Here is a 19472-nt window from a genome sequence, read left to right on the forward strand (position 1 = left end):
AATGGGGAGGAGAGGATACGTATGGAATGATTATTCCTCTTTTCTCAGACTATGTGAACTAGGAGAGGGAGAACACAGCCTGAAAATATCAGGCAAAAGATTTAAAACAAATTCAAAAATACTTTTTTTAAAGAGCTTATAATGAAATTATGAGACTCATCACCACTGGATGTTGTCAGCCCTAAGTATATACAAGTGAAAAACTGTATTAGACAAACGCATACGTGAGAGATTAACTGATTTCTATTAAACATGATGGTCGAGGTGCTGCCTCCTGTTCAGGAAGCCTCTAAATTGATTGCTAGGTGCTGGGATGTGTGCCAAGGGAAGGATAAACTGTAAATGACCTTTTTAAATGGCCATTAATAGCCACTTTTCAAGGCAGGATGGAGGTACCTTTAGCTTGATTTAGTAGCATAGGTCTTACAGTTTTCAGAGCAAACAAGCTTTAGCCAGAGAACAATGTCTTTACATTGGAAAGTGAAAGTTGTATCCCAGTTGGCCATGATAAGCACAAAACTCAAAGGTGGTGTGATGGGTTTAGGGTGGCTGAGATGCTACAGTGCAGAGTGAACGCAGGAGATGACCTTGGAAGCAGCAGGGGAAGTGTCCTGCAGCAAAGCAAAGAGATGCTGCGGAGATGGGAATAACCAGACTGCAAAGCTAAGACGAAGTGTCATGGGCTGAACTGGCAAGAAGTGGACCTGACGCTAGGACAGGGGTGGACAGTGAAGCAGGGGAGCAGACTGGCATAGTCACGGAGCTGCCACCACAGATGGTTTTCCTGAATGCCTCTCAGTAATGGTTTCAGCTGATCTGAACCCGTCTCAGGGCAAAGGCACAAGCAAGATATCCTCTCCAGGCCCCTTCCAGACCTGTTTTTCCACAGCTCTCCAGAAAAGGAATAATCTTGAATCTTTTTTGATTCATGCATCTTTGATCTTTAAGATCCAGTTCTTCCAGCCCAAACCATTCTACGATGATTCTGTGATCTGTGGAAATGATGCAGTATCTGTTTCCCTGCTTTACTCAGCCCAGCTGCATGCGCATGCTCATCTCTCATGCACATGCTCATCTTTCATGCACATTTACTTTCTTCCCCCTGGGACTCTCTGTCACCATTTTACTCCACATGTTGGACAGTTTCCAGCATTGCTCATTCAGCCTCCTGCAATGAGATGCTGAGACAAACTGTGTTGAGCAAACCTGTGTCTGGTGCAGGTGGAAGCAATGATTGCCTTTGCAAACTGCAGCATCACCCCTAGGAACTCACAGAGTGAAAATTTCCCCTTGTTACTGATCTTACATATGCTGAAATGATAACCTATTTCTAGCATGAAAGTCGAGCTTGAGGGTCCTCTCCAGACCAGTGTGCTGAGCAGCCTGGCTCTATACTTGGCATGGAGAAATGGGTTGCATAGGATCTGCTGGGACAAGGGAATGGCTTCGAGATGAAAACATCTGCTCATGGTTATCCAGCAGACCAGCAGCTGGATGAGAAAAAGGGCTCATGCTCCCAGCAGCCACTATAAAATGCCCAACACTGGTCTTGCTTGAATCACCCCCATGCCTATTGGATAGTGTAAAATAATTTCATCTTGTACCAGATATGCTCAAAAATCTTGTGATTCCCTCTGATCTGTGTCTCAAGACTCGCCCACATGCACCAAGCTTCCTGCAGTGGTTTCCATACTGTGCTCCCACAAAGTCATTCTTGCTGGTTTTCTGCTTAACCCCCTTTCCTAGAAGCGTAGGTATTGCATGTATGTAAGAAGTGGTGTGAGGATCTCTGTATCTATTTTCCCATCTTGGAAAAAAACTCCTGCTTTCCCAGAACCACAGCTAAGGGCGAACATGATCACCACTTGGCACGCATCAGTCTATTTGCTGGAAATGTTTATAATTTGAGCCTGATCAAGTCCTAATCATATTTACTGTATAGGCCAGAGTTCAGTGTTGGAGTACTGATAGGAGGGTGAGAAGGGACAGTGAGGAGGGAAGGGAAAGACTGGGGGTGGGCGTGGGGGGTGTTGGTCCTCCCATGTAAAAGCCTTTACAAGACCCTCTTCAAAACAAGCATGCTTATAACATTTAGGAAGGTAATGCTCATTGGAGATACACAAATAAATAATGGGAAAGGGTTTAGGAAGATCCAGGAGAACAGGAGCACAGTTACTACTTGAAATCACCACATTGGCACCAGTTTTGACTTCCTTCTTTTCTCCTGGTGAGGGATTTCACTGGTGTCCATGCACAGGTCTGAACTGAAAGGTGAGACTCAAAGGCTGCTGCTGTGGAGGTTTCACCTCCCACCAGCCCAGCAGTGTCCCTCTGGGTTGCTCCAGACTTTGTAGATCCAAGGCAGGGGAGGAAGGCAGGCATGTCCCCTACCCTTCTGCGCTTCAAAAAGTTTCAAAAATGCAAAGGTTGTTTGATCATATGCAGTTTTCTTTGGCTGCAGCAGACGTGTTGAGCTGGACAAAACCACCCCAGTTGCCTGGAAGGAGAGGTTGCAGTCCAGATGGGCTGTCTTCTCCTTGGCAGGCTTCTCCTTCCCACTTGCTATCAAAGCAGCAGCTGACCACATTGCCACTAACAGCTCTGACATCACCAGCAGTGATTAAGCGTTTTTCCAAGTCAACCACCTACTAAGGCTCGAATATAGCGCTGAGGAAAAGAGCTTGTCAGGACCTGGACATGGACCAGCTGCTTCAATGACAGATTGCTCAAAGGACCATGTAACCCTGGAGCCAAGGATCTCTCCTGCTTTGGGATCTCCCTTGGGGCCTAGCATTAGGGGGAATCCCTCTCCTGCTGAGGTCCAGGGATGAGCTTGTAGTACCAGCTAACAACCCAGGGGAGGTGTGATGGGTTAAACACCAAAGATCCAGCAGCTCCTCGCAGCCAGCAGCTATTGCTGGTCCCTGCTGTGTGTCTTGAGGGTTCTGGTTGAAGATGGTGGAACTGATGGGTTTGGGAGTACAATCCTGGCCTGAAAGGTGTGGGGCAGATGCTGGAAAAGCATGCCATGGGGCCAAACTTTGATTGTGGTAGGAAGTCATAGAAGCGTAGTATCATAGAATCATTTAGATATATCATTGGAAAAGACCCTTAAGATCAAGTCCAAGTCCAACTGTTAACCTAAGACTACCTAGTCCACCACTAAACCATGTCCGAAGTCCTGGGGAAGGATGAAGAAGGGAGATTTTGGTCAGGGTCCAGTTTGGAGTTGCAGTAAGTGCATGAAGGACTTAGATATGGCAGGACTCAAGTCAGAGGCAGATGTACATGTGCAAGGAAAAATGTCAGTGTCTGTACCTGGAAACAGAGTTTGCTGCGGACACCCGTGTGAATGTCATCACTTCAACTCTGAAAGCTTAAATAGCTTTGAAAGGGGACAAGAGGTCCCTCCCTTCTGCCCATGACCTTGCTGCTGTGCCTGGTGTCAAGGGTGAATGTCCTGCACTCTATGAGGTAAATAAGCTGGCTGCAAGACTTTTTGTAGTCTGAACTATGAAAGACAGGATCAAGAGGTGGTGAAGCCCAGATGTGACTCCATATATTTGTGTGCAGGGTTTCTGGGAAACTTCCAAAATGGCAGAAACCCTGACTGGCTCTGCTACTGTACTGAGCGCCCTGCCAGGAAAGCACCGTGCAGCACCCTCCAAAACTCTCCCAGGTTCTGTCATACTGCTGTGTTTTGGTATTTAGTGTTTATCACCTTGATGCTCATACATTTTTTCAATAGAAAACCCTCATTGCGTGGTTGCTAATAGAAATCAGTCTTCTGAAAGAACACCACACATTCCAGCTCTATTATCCCTCCTGAAGCTGGTCCATTTTAACTTCACCAGCTTATGAACAGCAGGGTCACCTCAACACAGAGATTGGGAGAAATTATAGAGGCAGACAATGACACTCCAGCGTGGTCCTCTGTTAAACCTGTACGGAGCACTTTTTGTCTTGTACAACTGCAGCTTGATCAGAGGCCAAGCTGCCCAGGCTGTTTCAGCAGAAAGATAGTGTCTTTAATTGAAATCACTACAAAAACCCTAGGTAAAGTGAAGCGGTGTCAACCAATTTCCTGTGCTGCCCTGAGTGACAGACAGGAGATACTTGATCACCAGCACCCCATCCTGTAGAAGCAAATGAGCTCTTTCACATGCAAACATTGACATATTTAATGCCTGACTTGGTACATCACACAAATAATACAACGGTGGGATTTAGAAAATGCAGAAAGGACAGGGAGTCCTGTCACAAAGGCAGCAAAGTCTCTGCTTTTAGTGTGCAGGGTGGAAAATCAAACAATCCCAGAGAAATCTGCAAACATTGCAAAGCTCCGTATTTCATTTTCCCATATTAAGTGAAGCTGGTAGATAGAGGTGATTCAGAAGCAACTGAGAGGTGAACGTAGGTCCACGCAACCTGCATATATTTTGCTAAAATACAAACTCAAAGCAGCATCATGCACAGCATGTCCCAGACCTCCACTAGCAAGATAACATTGTCTGAAGGCTGTAAATAACAGCTGGGATGCAATAAATTTACCTTGATGGGGAAGAAATTTTGAGGTAATGCTGTGAAACATGTTCCTGGTGTGTGATCTCAATGAGAGCAGTGCCTGATCCCCAGACTCAGCAGTGTGTGCCACAACTCTTGGACAAGCATCGTTCCTTAGGGATTTCCTTACAAGCATGGTTTCTACCTCCTCATGATCACCATCTGCAGCACAGCTGCACCAGGAACAGCTGGCGGAAGTAGAGGGCACAGCATTACCTGTAGAGAGACCACTGTTTTGCCAAAAAAAATAAAAAAGTGTGTGTGGAAAGCACACTTCACTTATAGGTGTATCCTGAAGTACCTAAACCGGGGTCAAAGGGGTCCAGGTGCTTGCTGGTGGCAGGAACAGCCATGATCTTCTCTGCAGGGGGATTTCCTTCTTAGAAGGAAAAAGAATGATGTCAATTAATTAATCCAAAGGGTTTCCAGGTTGCCTGGCTCCATCTGGATCAAGGTGGCTGGACTGCAGTACACCCGTGCCACAGGAATTTCACACCTGTCTTCACCCCAGCTTGCAAGGTTTAAAGAGACCGAGGTTCCAGAATATCATTTTGAAAAGGTTGAAAAGACTTTGAGTTTTGATCTCATCAAAATATTTGGTATTCTGTAGGTTGTAGGAGTTTCATTCTGATAAGGCCAAATGTGTCCATTCATCTTTATCAGTCTGCTATAAATGTGATGATTGTAAGATCTCACAATGGACGATCTCAGTAACAGCAGCGAGGAAATGAGTAACTAAGTTACATTGTTATTCTGCAATGATTTCTTCAAAATAAATCACTGTGATATCATTGAACTCGTCAAAATTCAACCTGACAATTGAGAAAATGTCAGATGACTCTGCTTTCAAAAGAGACCAGAGGAAGAATCAAGGGGATTTGATAATTGACACAAGACGCTGAGTGAAGTCAGAATCTTGCTGTTGCTCATGCACATACAATTGTTAGTTTGTTTCACAGACTGGTTGTATATCTGAAATCGTTTCTTAAAAAGTTGGGGTGACAGCAAAGCAAACAGCTAAAGGAGAAATACCAGCGTAACCAGAGATGCAATTCAAAGGATTGCAGGGAAACTTTCCATTAGAATTTGCCCTCATGAATCTTCCAGTTCCTTTGAGAATAACATCCCCTTGGGAGGCAATTTTATGTCCAAAACCCTGCTTTTTGGACAGACTGCTTTACAGATCTCCTACACAGCTGCCTGGTGTTCTGGCTGGCAACCCTGGGCACACAGAGGTGTTTTGCCAGCCTGTGCGCAAGGACAAGTCCCTGCAGGAGACAGAGAAGGGGGAAGTCAGGGAAGACAGGTGTCCAGCATCATCACAAGGGTCAGAAGGTGAGACTGCAGGGCCAGCCACAGTGTACGGTACTCTAGTCCCACAGGTTGTTGATCTTTATGCCGAGACAGGCCATCTTCTCTTCCGTCAGGTTTTTAAAAGAGTATTTAACAAAAGCCGGAGCCTGAGAGGACAATGCAAATGGCTCTGGATAGTCACTGCTCCTGCTTTCTCCATTATCAGTGTTTAGGAAGAATGAGGTATTTCTCTGAGGTTGATAGCCTGATCAATTCACTGAAGAGCACTACAACAGGGACACAGAACCAGGCTAACCTCATTGAGCAAGAAGTTGTAGGGTGTGCAGGCACTGAAGGCAATTTCCATGGAATTAGACCAAATCAGACTTGGTGTGGCTGGTGGTATCAGAAAAGGTAGGACTGAATCTGTGAGGACTTGCACAAAATGCAAAGTATATCTGGGCGCATGAAAGCTGCTCTTCACTTTTGCAATACAGAGAATGTAGTTTCTAGTGAGTATAAGGAGATTAGACCACAGAGGCTGGACAGAAATGTCACTGCCACCCATCAGGATGAATGTCTGATGATTAAAGATGCTGCTGTTGCTGGCAATAGCTTCTGGATGCTGTAGCCCAGAGTCAGTAATGTAGTAGTACCTTGCAATAAAAGCAGAGGTGAATATCTAACCAAGTGCCCTAAGGACCATCAAAGCCACAATGCTACAGTTTTATGCTGTCTGTTCTGTGCTAATCCTAGAAATCATAGACAATTTGGTCAAAAGGGACTTGAACAGGTCATCTGGTCCATCCCTCACACTGAAGTGGATTCACAGGTTTCTAAATGAGGCTGAATAAACACCCCTTCTCTGCAAGAAGAGACACGATGGTAGAGCCAAAAGCCACATGACTTACCACACTTAACAGAGCTGGAGGAGGAGGAAGAAGACGAGGAGGACATGGGAGAGACATCCCCTGTTGACAGTGGTTAGCAGCTCCTCAGCATGGGCTGGCCAGGTCTCCGTGCGATCCGACGAGGTCAGCCTCGGCAGCCACGATGCCTCATTTGCTGCCACAGCTGAAGACTAGGATTATTCTGCAAATTCTGAAACCCACCCAGCATAACCCACCTTGAGCTTCTTGAAGGATATTTGTGGGGTAACAGCTGAGGGTTTATTCATGCATAACCTACAGAGCTATAAACACCTCCAAAGGGTCACACCCACCAGGTGAAATTTAAAATGAAGTGTTTGTTACCTAGGATGTAGTTTGGGGGTTAGGATTTAGTTTGAAGTTTCCTTGTTTGAAGCTACAGAGTGTCTCAGCTTACCTTAGAGCAGATGTGCTCCACAGCTCCATGGACTGCATTGGCTCACCACCTCTGACTGTCACGGGAGCTTGGATCCCAGGCCCACATGTAGACCCAAATTTGAGACACTGAATGCAGGGCTGAATCCAGGGAAACCCAGAAGGTGGATTTTTGGAGTTTTTCCTCAGCACTTTGAAAAGCTGTATGCCCTTTTATGGCACCCACTTTGTGTACTTAAAATGTCCAATTCATTTTGGCCTCAGCTGTAACCTACTTCATTCTCAGGGTTGAGATTAATGTATGAAATCTGTTTACATGGAGCTAAAAGCTGCTCTGTCCCGCAATGTGCAAACATATGGGTATGGAGGCATAAACAGGGGATTTTGTGGTCTTAAACTAAGTCAGAACATTAGTCCATGTCCAATTTCAAAGATAAAATAAACTTTCCCAATGAGCATGTAACCCTTCTCAGGATCACCCCATTCATGTTGATTTGCTACAAAATTCCCTGGAACTTAATGGGACCTCATAACAGTGAAATCCCAAGATGCATAAGCAGAGGAGTTGGGTGGTTGCTACTAAAAATAATAAAAAGAAAACCAAATACTTCAGTTTTATGTACCAGTGTCCCGGATCTGACCCAGAGCTTGTCCATAGACTCCTTTAACTTCTTAGTTAGAGCCTGGTTTCTATGTCTTGCAGAGCAGGTGAAGCTTTACCAGTAAGAAAGCTGTGCTGCTGCAGAGAGCCTTCCCCTTTCTTGGAAGGAAAACCTGATGAAAGCTGTTAACACAAAACCAGCTGAATCCATTGCAAGGGCTGTGCGTTAGCTGTGTTAGCAGGAAAGCTGCGCACACAGCCAAAATATGAGATTGGTACAAAACACAAATGTTGACCAGAATAAGAAGCAAGTGAGGCAGGATCTGGACATCACTTATTTTCACATGCCTGTGCAGCATCACCAGAGCTACTGTACTTACCAGGCTGTGAAGGTGCTGGTGTGACATAGAAGTTGACAACTTACGCTGTTTGCTGGCAAAAGGGAATTTTGTGATGGTAAATGTAGTATGTAGGTACAGGGCTGAGCAAGTGCAGATAAGAGAAAGAGAAGGACAGGTGTAAAGCACTTGTAGAAAAATTGGTATGTACATTATTGCTTTTGGCCCCGTCGATGGAAAGTCAAACATAGAAAAACAAACAGTAAATGATAGCAAGACTCATGCTCCTGTCAATTATTAAATGAAGCTGGCAAATTGCTGTGACTCAGAGACAGATGGAGAATAGCTGGGTTTCGGCAGGACTGCAGGTATGGAGCATGCATGCAAGCCTCAGGGAAGTGTGTTTCATGTTGTAAACCTAAATCAACAGACAGCAAGGTACCTGGCCACATTATTCTGTAAAGTGGGTGAGATGATTTTAGGATAAATACAAACTGACACTACTACAGATTTCATTACTCAGCATCACACAGACCTTTCAGGGTTGCAATGCATTAGCTGTGCTCAGTTCTTGAGTCAAAGGCCACCTCCAAGAGGGCTGGGATGGACAAATTTTCATACCATGTCTGTCCGGGAAGAAGATACATGGGCTGTTCAGGGCTGGGTGACTCAGAGCCACCGTGTCAGTTGGCAGGGCTTGGCTGAAATGAGTGAATTGCTCATAGTTTGAGCAATTCCTTCATACCTTCGAGGCAATTGGTTCAAAACAGCTGCCAGATTTATCAGCAGCTGATATGTGTCAGCTGCCTTAACCTCCAAGGGAACTGCTCTCTGCTGTCCACAGGCTGATTACAGCAACATCTGCTCTTCCCCATGGCTTGCCCAGTTGGAGTCCCTGGATTTAGCAAAACGTTCAAGCACAAGACAATGTACTCCTTCACGCACTCACACAATAACATGCCAGTGGTTACTGCACAGAGTAACACTGCGGAGTGCTGGGGTCTCCATGGTTAGGTCCCCAGCTTCTGACGTCTTGTTGGCAAATAGAAGCTGCTCAACAACTTCAGCAAGCACTGCATGGACATACACAGACTCTGTGTCTTCAGACATCTACTTTACAAACCCCTGGAAATAAACAGGAGACACTTCTGGCAGCTTCCCAGCCATGAGGCCCAGAGTTTGCAGGTTAAACTCATTTGCCATGCGCCCACCTTTGGTTTTGCATTCATCTTTCCAGTCCCTTCCTAGCATCTGACTGACATGACACTTTGCAGCATGCTTTTCCACCCACCCCATATAGCTCCAAAAGCTGCTTTGGTAAATGTTCTGAGAGCTTCTCCCAGCTGTCCTAGGTGCTGCTATGGAAAGTCCAAATGACAAGGATCAGTGCCATGAAAGGGACTTAGGTGCTTCATTTTGGCAAGCATGAGAGAGTTATGGGCAAATTGTACCTGCATTTTTCTTCAGAGGAGGGCAATGCTCTCTCTCTTCCAGAGTCTCCCAGGTACTGTCACTGGGAGGTGCCAAGCACTAAAACCAGCAAGAACACATGGGTGCTGCTTGCAAATAAAAAGCTAAAGAGAAACATAATTTTTTTTCTCCCTACCAAAACTCTCCAGTACATCCTTGCAATGTGCAGCATCTTCCAGTTTTCTGGAACCTGATGAGAGGTGGCCAGGCCATCCCAAGCTCCAGCCTTGACCTTGTAGCTCTTTGCACAGCTGGAGACTGACCATGCCAAGTGCCTGCCCTGAAATCAGTGGTTTCTTCTGCCTACATCCCTCCCCAGCACAAGTGCTGCTTGCAGCATCAATGCAGCATGCTCTTTCCCATGAGATGGGGGCTGCTGACTCCTCACCTGCAAGGTCATGGTTCCTCTTTCCCCTCCTTTTCACCTTCCTCCCTCCTTCTTGACCACTCAGCTACTGGAATGAGGCAAAGGCTGGACTGAGATAGCCCCGAGAAGACCAGCGCATGAGGAAGACTGAAGGCAGTGATTTGCAGGGAGAAAGGAGCAACTGGTTTGGTACAACCCCGCAGACATGACAAAGTTAAGGGGATTTGGTTTGCAGGGTGGATTATCTTACACAATGACAAGGGTAGGCAGATCAGGAGGTAGGTTGTCTTGGGATGGGATGGAAGTCCTCTAATGACAGCCTGATGCTCTGAAAGGGGCAGCTCAGCCACCCTGGGTCTGAAGCATGTCACTTATACATCACCTGAGTCCCTAACGAAACGTGGCAGCATACAAACAGCACCACGTGTCGCAGGATGTGTTTGCATTGCGTTGCATGCCCATTGCACCCTACTACCTCCATTCCAGACCAGCCTACCCTCGTTTGGGTCATAACCTGGAGGGTGGGGAGAGATTTTCCTCATGTTCCCAGAAGGGTTATAGGCAGAGCAGATGATATGAGACAATAAAACCCATACACTCCCCTTGCAGACCCTGCAATGAGACTGGACTCAGTTTTCTGGGTTTGTGTCCTTCAGTTACAGTCCATAGGCCATTGCTTCCTGTCTCTGTAGCTGTAAAGGTGTGAATCACATTATTTGTAGAAGGAAAGCTGAGGAGTCTCATATGATCACATAACTCTGGGAACTAACAGTTTCATATAATGGACCAATACAGTGATATTGTAATTAAAAGCACAAGTCTGGCAACACTATTTGTATTTCTTCAGAGACTAAAATTGCTGTTAGCAATGAATTCCTTGGTGAAAGACTGCTTTCAGTAGCCTTCTCTCTCCCTACATGCAGGGAGAACAACTTCATCACATGGCTATACCAGCTCTGCCCTCTTGCAGACTTCCTGAAAAGTGGGGCATCCCAAAATGGGAGTTGGAATAATGTGAATTGCTATAATCCATCCCTCCATGGAGAGGAAAAAACCTGTATTGTGGAAGAGATGACAGGTTTCTCCTGGGAAGTGAATGAGCATGAATGATTTTCTCCAAGAGGTCATATTGCCCATGAGCAACCATTCTGGAGAGGAAAGGAAGGAGGAGACTAGCTTTGGGGCATTGTCACTCTGGGACTAGACCTGCTGCTGGGTCCCTCTCCAGCAGAGCAGGATAAGCATCCGCCTGCGGATCTGCTTGGTTTTCCAGCTGTATACAAGTGGGTTCAGGACAGGTGGCACCAGAAGGTAGGCATCAGCCAGGAGTGTGTGAGTGAGGGGGGGCAGGTGCTTCTGAAATCTGTGGATGATGGACAAGCCAATGAGTGGGATGTAGAAGATAAGGACAGCACAGATGTGGGAGATGCATGTGTTAAAGGCTTTGGCTCGTGCTTCCTGAGAGACGATGCTCAAGATGGCCTTGATAATCATCATGTAAGACAGGAGGATGGCCAGGGAGTCCAGTCCTTTGGTGAGTATCACCGCGGTCAGCCCATAGAAGCTGTTAACCCTGACATCCCCACAAACCAGCCTCAGCATGTCCTGGTGCAGGCAGAAGGAGTGAGAAAGGACATGGGACCTGCAAAAAGGCATCTTCTGAATAAGGACAGCAACAGGTATCACCACACAGATGCCTCGCATAAAGATTGCCCCCCCAGCCTTCATTATCAGGGAGCTCGTCAGGACAGAAGTGTAGCGCAGAGGGTAGCAAATAGCAACGAAGCGGTCAAAAGCCATACCCACCAGAACGCCAGACTCGATGGCAGAGAAGCAGTGGATGAAGTACATCTGGACAATGCATGCATCAAAACAGAGGGAGGTGGACTCGAACCAGAAAATGGCCAGCATGGTGGGCAGGGTGGAGAGAGACAAGCCCAGGTCTGCCACAGACAGCATGAAGAGGAAGTAGTACATTGGTGTATGGAGGTTATGGTCTGTCTTTATCATCCAGAGTAAGCTGCAATTCCCCAGGAGCATGAGGAGGTACAAGCAGCAGAGAGGCAACGCCATCCAGTAGCTGCTCATTGGCAGACCAGGAATACCAGTGAGGATGAAGGTCAGGGTGCTGGGCTCAGTCCTATTGGAAGATGACATCTCACGTATTGATGGTCCCAGGGTCTGGAAATAATAGTGTCTTGAATAAAAGCCCTGTTATGAGACATCCCATGCACCCCAGCTCTAATGATGTTGGGACAGGCTCCCAAGAGCCAAAAACCCCTGTGCAGCTGCCTTCATACATAACCATCACATCAACCAAGGAAAAACCACAGTGGACCAGTCCCAGGATCATTGTCTGGGCTGTGCACAGCAGCAGATAACCACGAAAGAGCAGTGTGGCATTTAATTTGTGTCTCCCCTAGGTGTAGTCCCCAATCTTTAAATACCCAGAGCTTCAGGAGATTTTGTGTTCAGCCCTTTGGGAGTGCCTGAAAGCTTCTCAGCAGTGTAGGCAGGATGACAGCCTGGGGCCAGGGTGCTCCTGCTTGGGAAAGGAGGAGAGGTGGGATGGGGACCTGGAGGTCAGCCCTGGGAACAGGGCTGACTGCTTCCCACAGCAGTAGAAGTAGCAGCCTTGGCCACGCTGGTCCCTGCAAGGCTGAAGCACACGGACAGGAGAGGTAAGGAGAGATGGAAAAGAAGAGAGGCAAAGTCAGAGAAAGATTAATGTTTGTAGTGAACTGAATGCGGTCAGACCACAAGAGATAATATCTCACTCTGAGATGAGAAATAGCCCCATTATATGTGATTCTCTATTGAATCGTTCCTTTTTTTTTTTTTTTTTGTTAAGTATGGCAAAATGTGTAATGTTTTAGGGAGCTTTATCATCTAAACCTCCAAGTCAATTAACTAAACCAACCCTGATTGAAGGAAAATAGACTTGTGCTTTACAGCTGACAAAAAGCTTAAATGAAAAGGAAGAAATTCAGAGGCTCAAATAAGATCGAGAACCTGAAGCGGTGTTTCATCTGTCTGAGGCCATTAGAAAACCCAACAGCAAACACCAGGTCTCCATTTAAGCACTCTGGAAGCCTCCTGCTTTCCTGGGCAGGTTTGCCACCCCAGGAGCATGAGCTGTGATGGTCAGCAACAGGAGTCTGGGGCAGGTGGGAGAGATTTCCAGAGAAATATTCCAAACAGGCTTCTCTGCAAATGCAGTTAAATGCATCTTAAAAGTGCCAGCTGAACAGCTGGTGTTCTTGCCACAGCCCATCAGGGAAAGTGCATGTCTATTCAGCTGGAAATTAATACATTTTATATAACTGAGGAGCACGAACTGATTTGTCCCAGAGTGTGTCTGTACATACATGCACACACACTGAGACCTCATCTGCTATCAGAAAAAAAAAAAAAAACCCAACCCACAAAACACAAAAAAACAGGATTTCAACGGCCAAAGGATCAGGCCTGAACTAAGCACTGTGAACAGGGAGAAATGGGACAGTGAAAGACGTAACGGAGAGTGTAAAGAATTGTGAGGAGAAAAGGTATTGTATAAATAAACTTATACATACTATTTATGTAACGCTTGAGAGAATGAGAGAAATTTTTGATTATTTACAAAGGTTGATTTCAATCGAGCTCATCTGTATATACAAGACCAAAAGTAATACTTAACAAAGCCATTTGCTCCTCGCATTTTTCTAATATGCTGTTTGTTGTTTCTGCCAGAGACTTTAGTAAATTCTTGTTTTGATGCAAGCCCTCAAACAGATTGTCCTTGCAGGGGAAGAACATTATTCTGTCATCTTCAGGCAGCCCACCCTGTACTTACCCCAGGTCACAGCAGAGGATGCGGGCTGAGGACCAGAAAGAGCCCTGGCTGTGCACACTGCTGCAGGCAGGCACTGGGCAGAGAGCTGGAAAGCTGTATTTAACTCAGCCAGAGCAAACCCCGTGGGTCTCACCCAGGGAGCCACAGCTGATGTCTTTGCTCTTCAGGGGGTGTGAGTACCACAGGACTGCGTACAAGCATGTTTTCCTGTCTTCTCTGAAAAAATGGAAGAGTGCAAAAATAGTAGTGAAGGCAGTTTTAGGGCACTGGTTGTAAAAGAAAAAAAAGTTGCCAAAAAAATGTTTATTCAGAAAATACCCCAGTTTTGTCCTGCTCTGTGAAACTTTTGCATTCTGGAAAGTGAGGAGACCCAGCTCTGGTGCCTTCTTGGGCACCTACTCCCCTGGGTACCTCTGTGCAGCTCCCCAGTTCACACATAAGTATACTTTATATAAGTATATTTGTGTATATCCCATTTAGATAGTTAGATAGGTTAAATATAAGGAGAGGACAATAGGAAAATCCCCAGAAGGTTCCCACAAAAGACCACAAACCAAAACAACCAGCCAATGGATTCATAATCAGAAACTTTATTTTGAGATTTTTTCTTATTCTGTGATGAGTTTCACATAGAGAGGGTGGGTGGTGGGGTACAGAGATGGAGGGTGGTGTGATGTTCCTTTTGTCCACAGCTGTGAGGAGCCTCCAGCTGCCTGTTCCCCACCATTGATGGAGTACAAACTGGGGCTGGGTGTGTTTCCTTACCCTTCGGTCAATGTCCTTGTAGAAAGCGGTGACACTCTCAGGCTGGTGGTGAGGAGGGAGAGGGCAGGAGTATGGCATGGTCTGATCATGTTCCTGTCTGGGCTGCAGATCAGAGGAACTCCTTGCTGAAGGTTGCTGTGGATCCAAATTATTTATATGAGTTCAAAAGGAGATTGGGAGAGTTTTGGAAGAGGCATTGTTGAGGGGTGCCTAAAGCAGATAAGCCTCCTCCTAAAATTAAAATAGAAGGATCTTGAGTGGGGATCAGCCGCCACCCCACCGCCCTCAGGTTTTGCATCATCTGCAGACTTGCTGAGGGTGCACTCTGCCCCATTATGTGGGCCATTAACAAAGTGGTTAAAGGGTACTGGTCCCAGTATTGACTCACTGGTTACACTAGTTACTGGCCTCCAGACAGGCCTTGTGTCACTGATCATGACCCTTCAAGCTGGACAACTCAGCCTCTTTTCTCCCCTGGGACTCAAGAAGCCTGTCCAGGAGGTGAATATTTTGGTGTGGTGGGGAGAAGACCAAGAATCGTTTCACAGTGCAGAGCTGCGGGCACAGGCAAAATCCCCTGGAGCAGCCGAGTTCCTCCAACATTGTTCTGTGCCCTGGGGGACAGATCAGGGTGTCTATAAAACAGGGCAGCCTGTGGCTTGTCTGGTGTTGGCAGCACTGAGGCTGGCTGGTACATTGTTCTGTGGTGAGAAGTGCAACTCTGTGGGTGCCTTGGGAAGTGGTTGGGTCTCCAGGATCTCCTCCATCGTCAACGTGTGACCTCTCTGTGCTCCTTCAATCCGGTTTTTGCTGAGGTTGTTTCTGTCATCAGCAGCACTGCACTTTTTGTGATTGTCCCAGACTTTGCCCAAAAATGTCTCCAAACACCAGGAGCCTGAGCTCACGCTCAGTTTTTGCAGCTTAATGAGCTGTGGGTGTCAGAAGAGCACAGTCATTCCCTGGGGCTGTGTTACCTTTCAGACATGAGGTAGCTCAGCTCACAATGAGCAAAGCTGAAGCCAAGCAGGAGATGCCAGCATGCTCTGGGCATTAGAGCAGTCTCTCCAACACTTCCGGCAGCTCAGGTGATGCAAAATACCCTGAGAAGGACTCTGACTGCTTTGCTTGCCAGGCAGGGTCTTTATCAGGACTGTGGGAGGAAAGAAACTATTCCCAGATGGTGTTTTGTGAATATATTTATCAGCTTGATATTTCCCTGTTGTTGCCATTACATACTTTGTGCCCTAGCTGACAGCACAGGGGTGGGAGACATCAAATTGAAAAACATTACTGTGAACACAAAACCTACACAATTTAGACTAAGCAGAAACACGCTCACTTTGGACTTGGCAAGACAACTTTTTACCCTTACCATCAAAGTTCCCTGGAACTTAATTTACAGTACTTATCCTTTCCTGGGACTTCTGTTCTGTGTAAGATAACATGGTTGTTTGCAATGAGACACAGCATTTACCACCTCCTTCCTCCACACACACTGTGTCTGTGATTGACCCTATCAGGAGACTTTGAGGAGTGCAGATGTTTTCAGCTATGGCAACGGTTCAGTGCCCAGAACAATGGGATATGAGCCTACAAATACTATTGCAAGTGGTAATAGTGGAAGTTGCTCAGGAGTTGCACTGGATATTTGAAATATAGAGGCCTTTCTCCTTTCCTGCTAAAGTCAGTGCAGATACTTCCACTGGCCTCAGTCAGGTAGGGTGGAGGTTGAGCCAGGAATCCAAAGCAGGATATACTGATGCTTCTCTGTGCTTCATCCTTGCCTCTAAATTCTTGTTGCCAATTATAATAGTATACCTGATAAATACCTTTTTTCATTTCAAGGCTTAGGAGCTGAAACAAATCTGCATGGAGTTCATGTCAGCATTCAAGAACTTCTGCTTCAGGCTGCATTTTTCCCCCAACAGGTTTCCCAGGCTCGGAAACTTCTTACTTCTGCTCTATCTGTTTCACTGTGAGCCTTGGCAATGCCTCCCCATCTTTTATGCATTTAGAGGTCTGAAGCCCATGTACTATTTCTTGGCCACACTGTCCATCATTCTAACTGTCTGTCTTCAGGACATATTGTGCTTGCCATGTTCTGGTTTAAGTGCAAGGAAATCAGCTGCAGTGCTTCTTTCCCTCAAATCTTCTTCACCCACTCCCTGTTGCTTACGGAGATGTCTATGTTGCTGCTGCTGACCCTCGGTAGCTTTGTGGCAAACCACAACTTTCTGCAGTACAAGTCAATTTTAACCACTTAAGGGATGACCATGGTGGGACTGGTGTTCATGTCCTCATCTCAGGAGGTAAAGTACCTGCACATCATGGGCTGGATGTTTAAAAGACTGCAAAGGGGAAAACCTGCAAAAACTGGGAAGCAGAGTTTTATTTTTTAAGATTAACTGCAGTAGATTCAGCCTTTTGTTGTGGTCTTTGCATTGGTAAAGTACAGAGCACTTCTCTGGAGGTCTGTCCCTAGCCAGGGCCACAGCCCAAGCCTGGCTGGGATGCCAGTGGAGATGCGTGTGGGGGTGCCCTGCCGGGGGCAGGGCAGGGTGTAATGGCAGACAAGTGCTTGGGGCTGAGAGGTGGGGAGGCGTGAGGGGTGCCTGAGGGGGATCCTTACTGGTAAGAGAAGTTGGGAGCTGGTTCACTGTGTAAAAGGGATGATGGAACAGTAACATCTTCAGAGGATTTGTGATGTTTGATCTCCAGTCGAAAACAAGACTATCGGGAGAAGTCTAGATTAATCACTCCCTCATCACTACAGGGCAACGGCACAGGAAAGAAAAGGAGAAGTGAGAATTTTGCCAAACATAGGAATTTCTCAGATGGGTTACAGGGAGCAGGTCACCATTAGTGGCCAGATTGGAATTTCTTCTGAAATCCACATTACTGTCCCCATTACCGTTTTCTCAACACTCTGAGTAGACTCTGTTTTGCACTTCCAATAGTCAGTTGGAATGTGTCAGTGTCAGTGTCTCCAGCCCTTTTGCAACTAAACCAGTTCTGCAGCTCCACTTCGACTAAGCCACAGTCAGTGCCTTTAACCCTCATATCTCTCCTTTTTCCTCACAACAGATTGAAGCACAAAGAGATGGAGGCTCTTACTTTTCACCCATAGATGTGCATGTTATTACTGCACACACTGGTTCCTAAGCAAGGCCAGCAGAACTAGGGCAGTGATTGTACCCCTGTACTCAGCACTGGTGAGGCTACACCTTGAATATTGTGTTCAGTTTTGGGTCCCTTGCTACAGGAAAGACGTTGAGGAGCCAGAGCGTGTCCAGCAACAGGCAACAAAGCTGGGAAAGAGTCTAGAAAACACGTCTTATGAGGAGCGGCTGAAGGAACTGGGGTTGTTTAGCCTGGAGAAAAGGCAACTGAGGGATGACCAGATCGCTTTCTACAACTACCTGGAAGGAGGGTGTAGGCAGGTCGGGGTCGGTCTCTTCTCCCAAGTAACAAGTGACAGGACAAGAGGAAATGGTCTCAAGTTACACCAAGGGACGTTTAGATTGGATGTTAGGAAAAAATGTCTTCACCAAGAGAGTTGTCGAGCACTGGAATAACCTGCACAGGGAAGTGGTTGGGTCCCCATCCCTGAGAGTATTTAAAAGACACGTAGATGTGGTGCTTAGGGACATGGTTTAGTGGTCAGCTTGGCAGTCCTGGTTGTGGGTTGGACTTGATAATCTTAAAGATCTTTTCCAACCTAAATGATTCTATGCTTCTGTGCTGCCTTAGCCCTTGACAGGCTCTCAGTCACTATCACAACACAAATAACCATAATTTATGACTACAAGTTTTTGAGTAAATACACTTTGTGCAACAAGCACTAGTACTGTAATAAAAAGCTACACAAGCTCAGCGGGTTGATGGCTTCATGGATGTAGTCAGAGCCCTTAAGGAGTTAGCACTAGCTATGGCCTGTTCCTTTCCTTGCAGTGCATGCCAGTGAATTCCAGAAAGGCAGTGAGACAGACAGGCAGCATAAACCACTTTCATTTACTATTAATTTTTTCACTGTGTTTAAATGTGTACTATTACCTTTTTCTTGCGATTATTCCCTGCCTATAATTTATAAAATTATTTTTGGAAGAAACAGATAAATACCACTTTGTGGAAGCAGAAATTTCTAGAACACATCTGATGAAGAGTTTCATTCACTGAATTAGGAACAAATTAACTCATTGTCCACACAGCACAAAACAAAACAGTATTTGTAAACAGCAGCTCAAGATATTTGTGCAGAAGTGTACTGGGTGTAGGTAGTAAGGTTTTGGTAGTGGAGGGAGTTGCAGGGGCGGTAAGGAGGGAAGTCCAAGCTGCCCTGTGCCAGACAGAGGTGATTCCAGCTGGATCAGTAACAGACCCATCATGCATCAAAGAGAAGCCAGTTAAAATTGTTCGTAGTGCCTCTGTGAAAACATACTTAAGAAAGAACAGAAAATGTGAGATTGGGAGAGAAGTGAACAAAAAGTATGAGAACCAGCAAGGGAAACACCATGGTCAGAGCAGTAGGAGCTCCTCCATGGTGGTAGAAGCACTCCCACTGAAGGGATGGTGGGCTGTGGAAGGCCCACTCTTGAGCACGTACAGCTCCAAAGGGACTGAACCCATGAGGGACCCACACTGGAGCAGGTACGACCCCAAAGGGAATGCAGCCCATGAATAAGGGCATGACAGGTAGACCCCAAAGGGATTGCAATGCATGAAGCACCCACACTGGAGCAGAGACAACCCCAAATGGAATGCAGCCCATGCTGGAATATTGGAAATGAGCAAGAAGGAAGGAATGACAGAGAGAAACCATTGTGTACTGACTCTGACCTGTGCCAATCATTGCCTTGCTGAGAGGACTCAGAGGGAACCAGTGACGACAACAAGGAGGAGAGGGGAGTATGGAGTGAAGTAACTGGTGATATAGTGA

General features: G+C 46.3%; 1 protein-coding gene across 1 annotated transcript; it reads right to left on the reverse strand.

The window, feature by feature from the left end:
- Positions 1-11043: 11043 nt before the first annotated feature.
- On the reverse strand, positions 11044-12093 carry LOC101924589 (olfactory receptor 51H1-like). Its single transcript, XM_005230478.2, has one exon. It carries the CDS (start codon positions 12091-12093, stop codon positions 11137-11139), a length of 957 nt encoding a protein of 318 aa, XP_005230535.2. The 3' UTR covers positions 11044-11136.
- Positions 12094-19472: the final 7379 nt, after the last annotated feature.

This window comes from Falco peregrinus, chromosome 4 (assembly GCF_023634155.1).
Source record: "Falco peregrinus isolate bFalPer1 chromosome 4, bFalPer1.pri, whole genome shotgun sequence".
Lineage (NCBI taxonomy): Eukaryota > Metazoa > Chordata > Aves > Falconiformes > Falconidae > Falco > Falco peregrinus.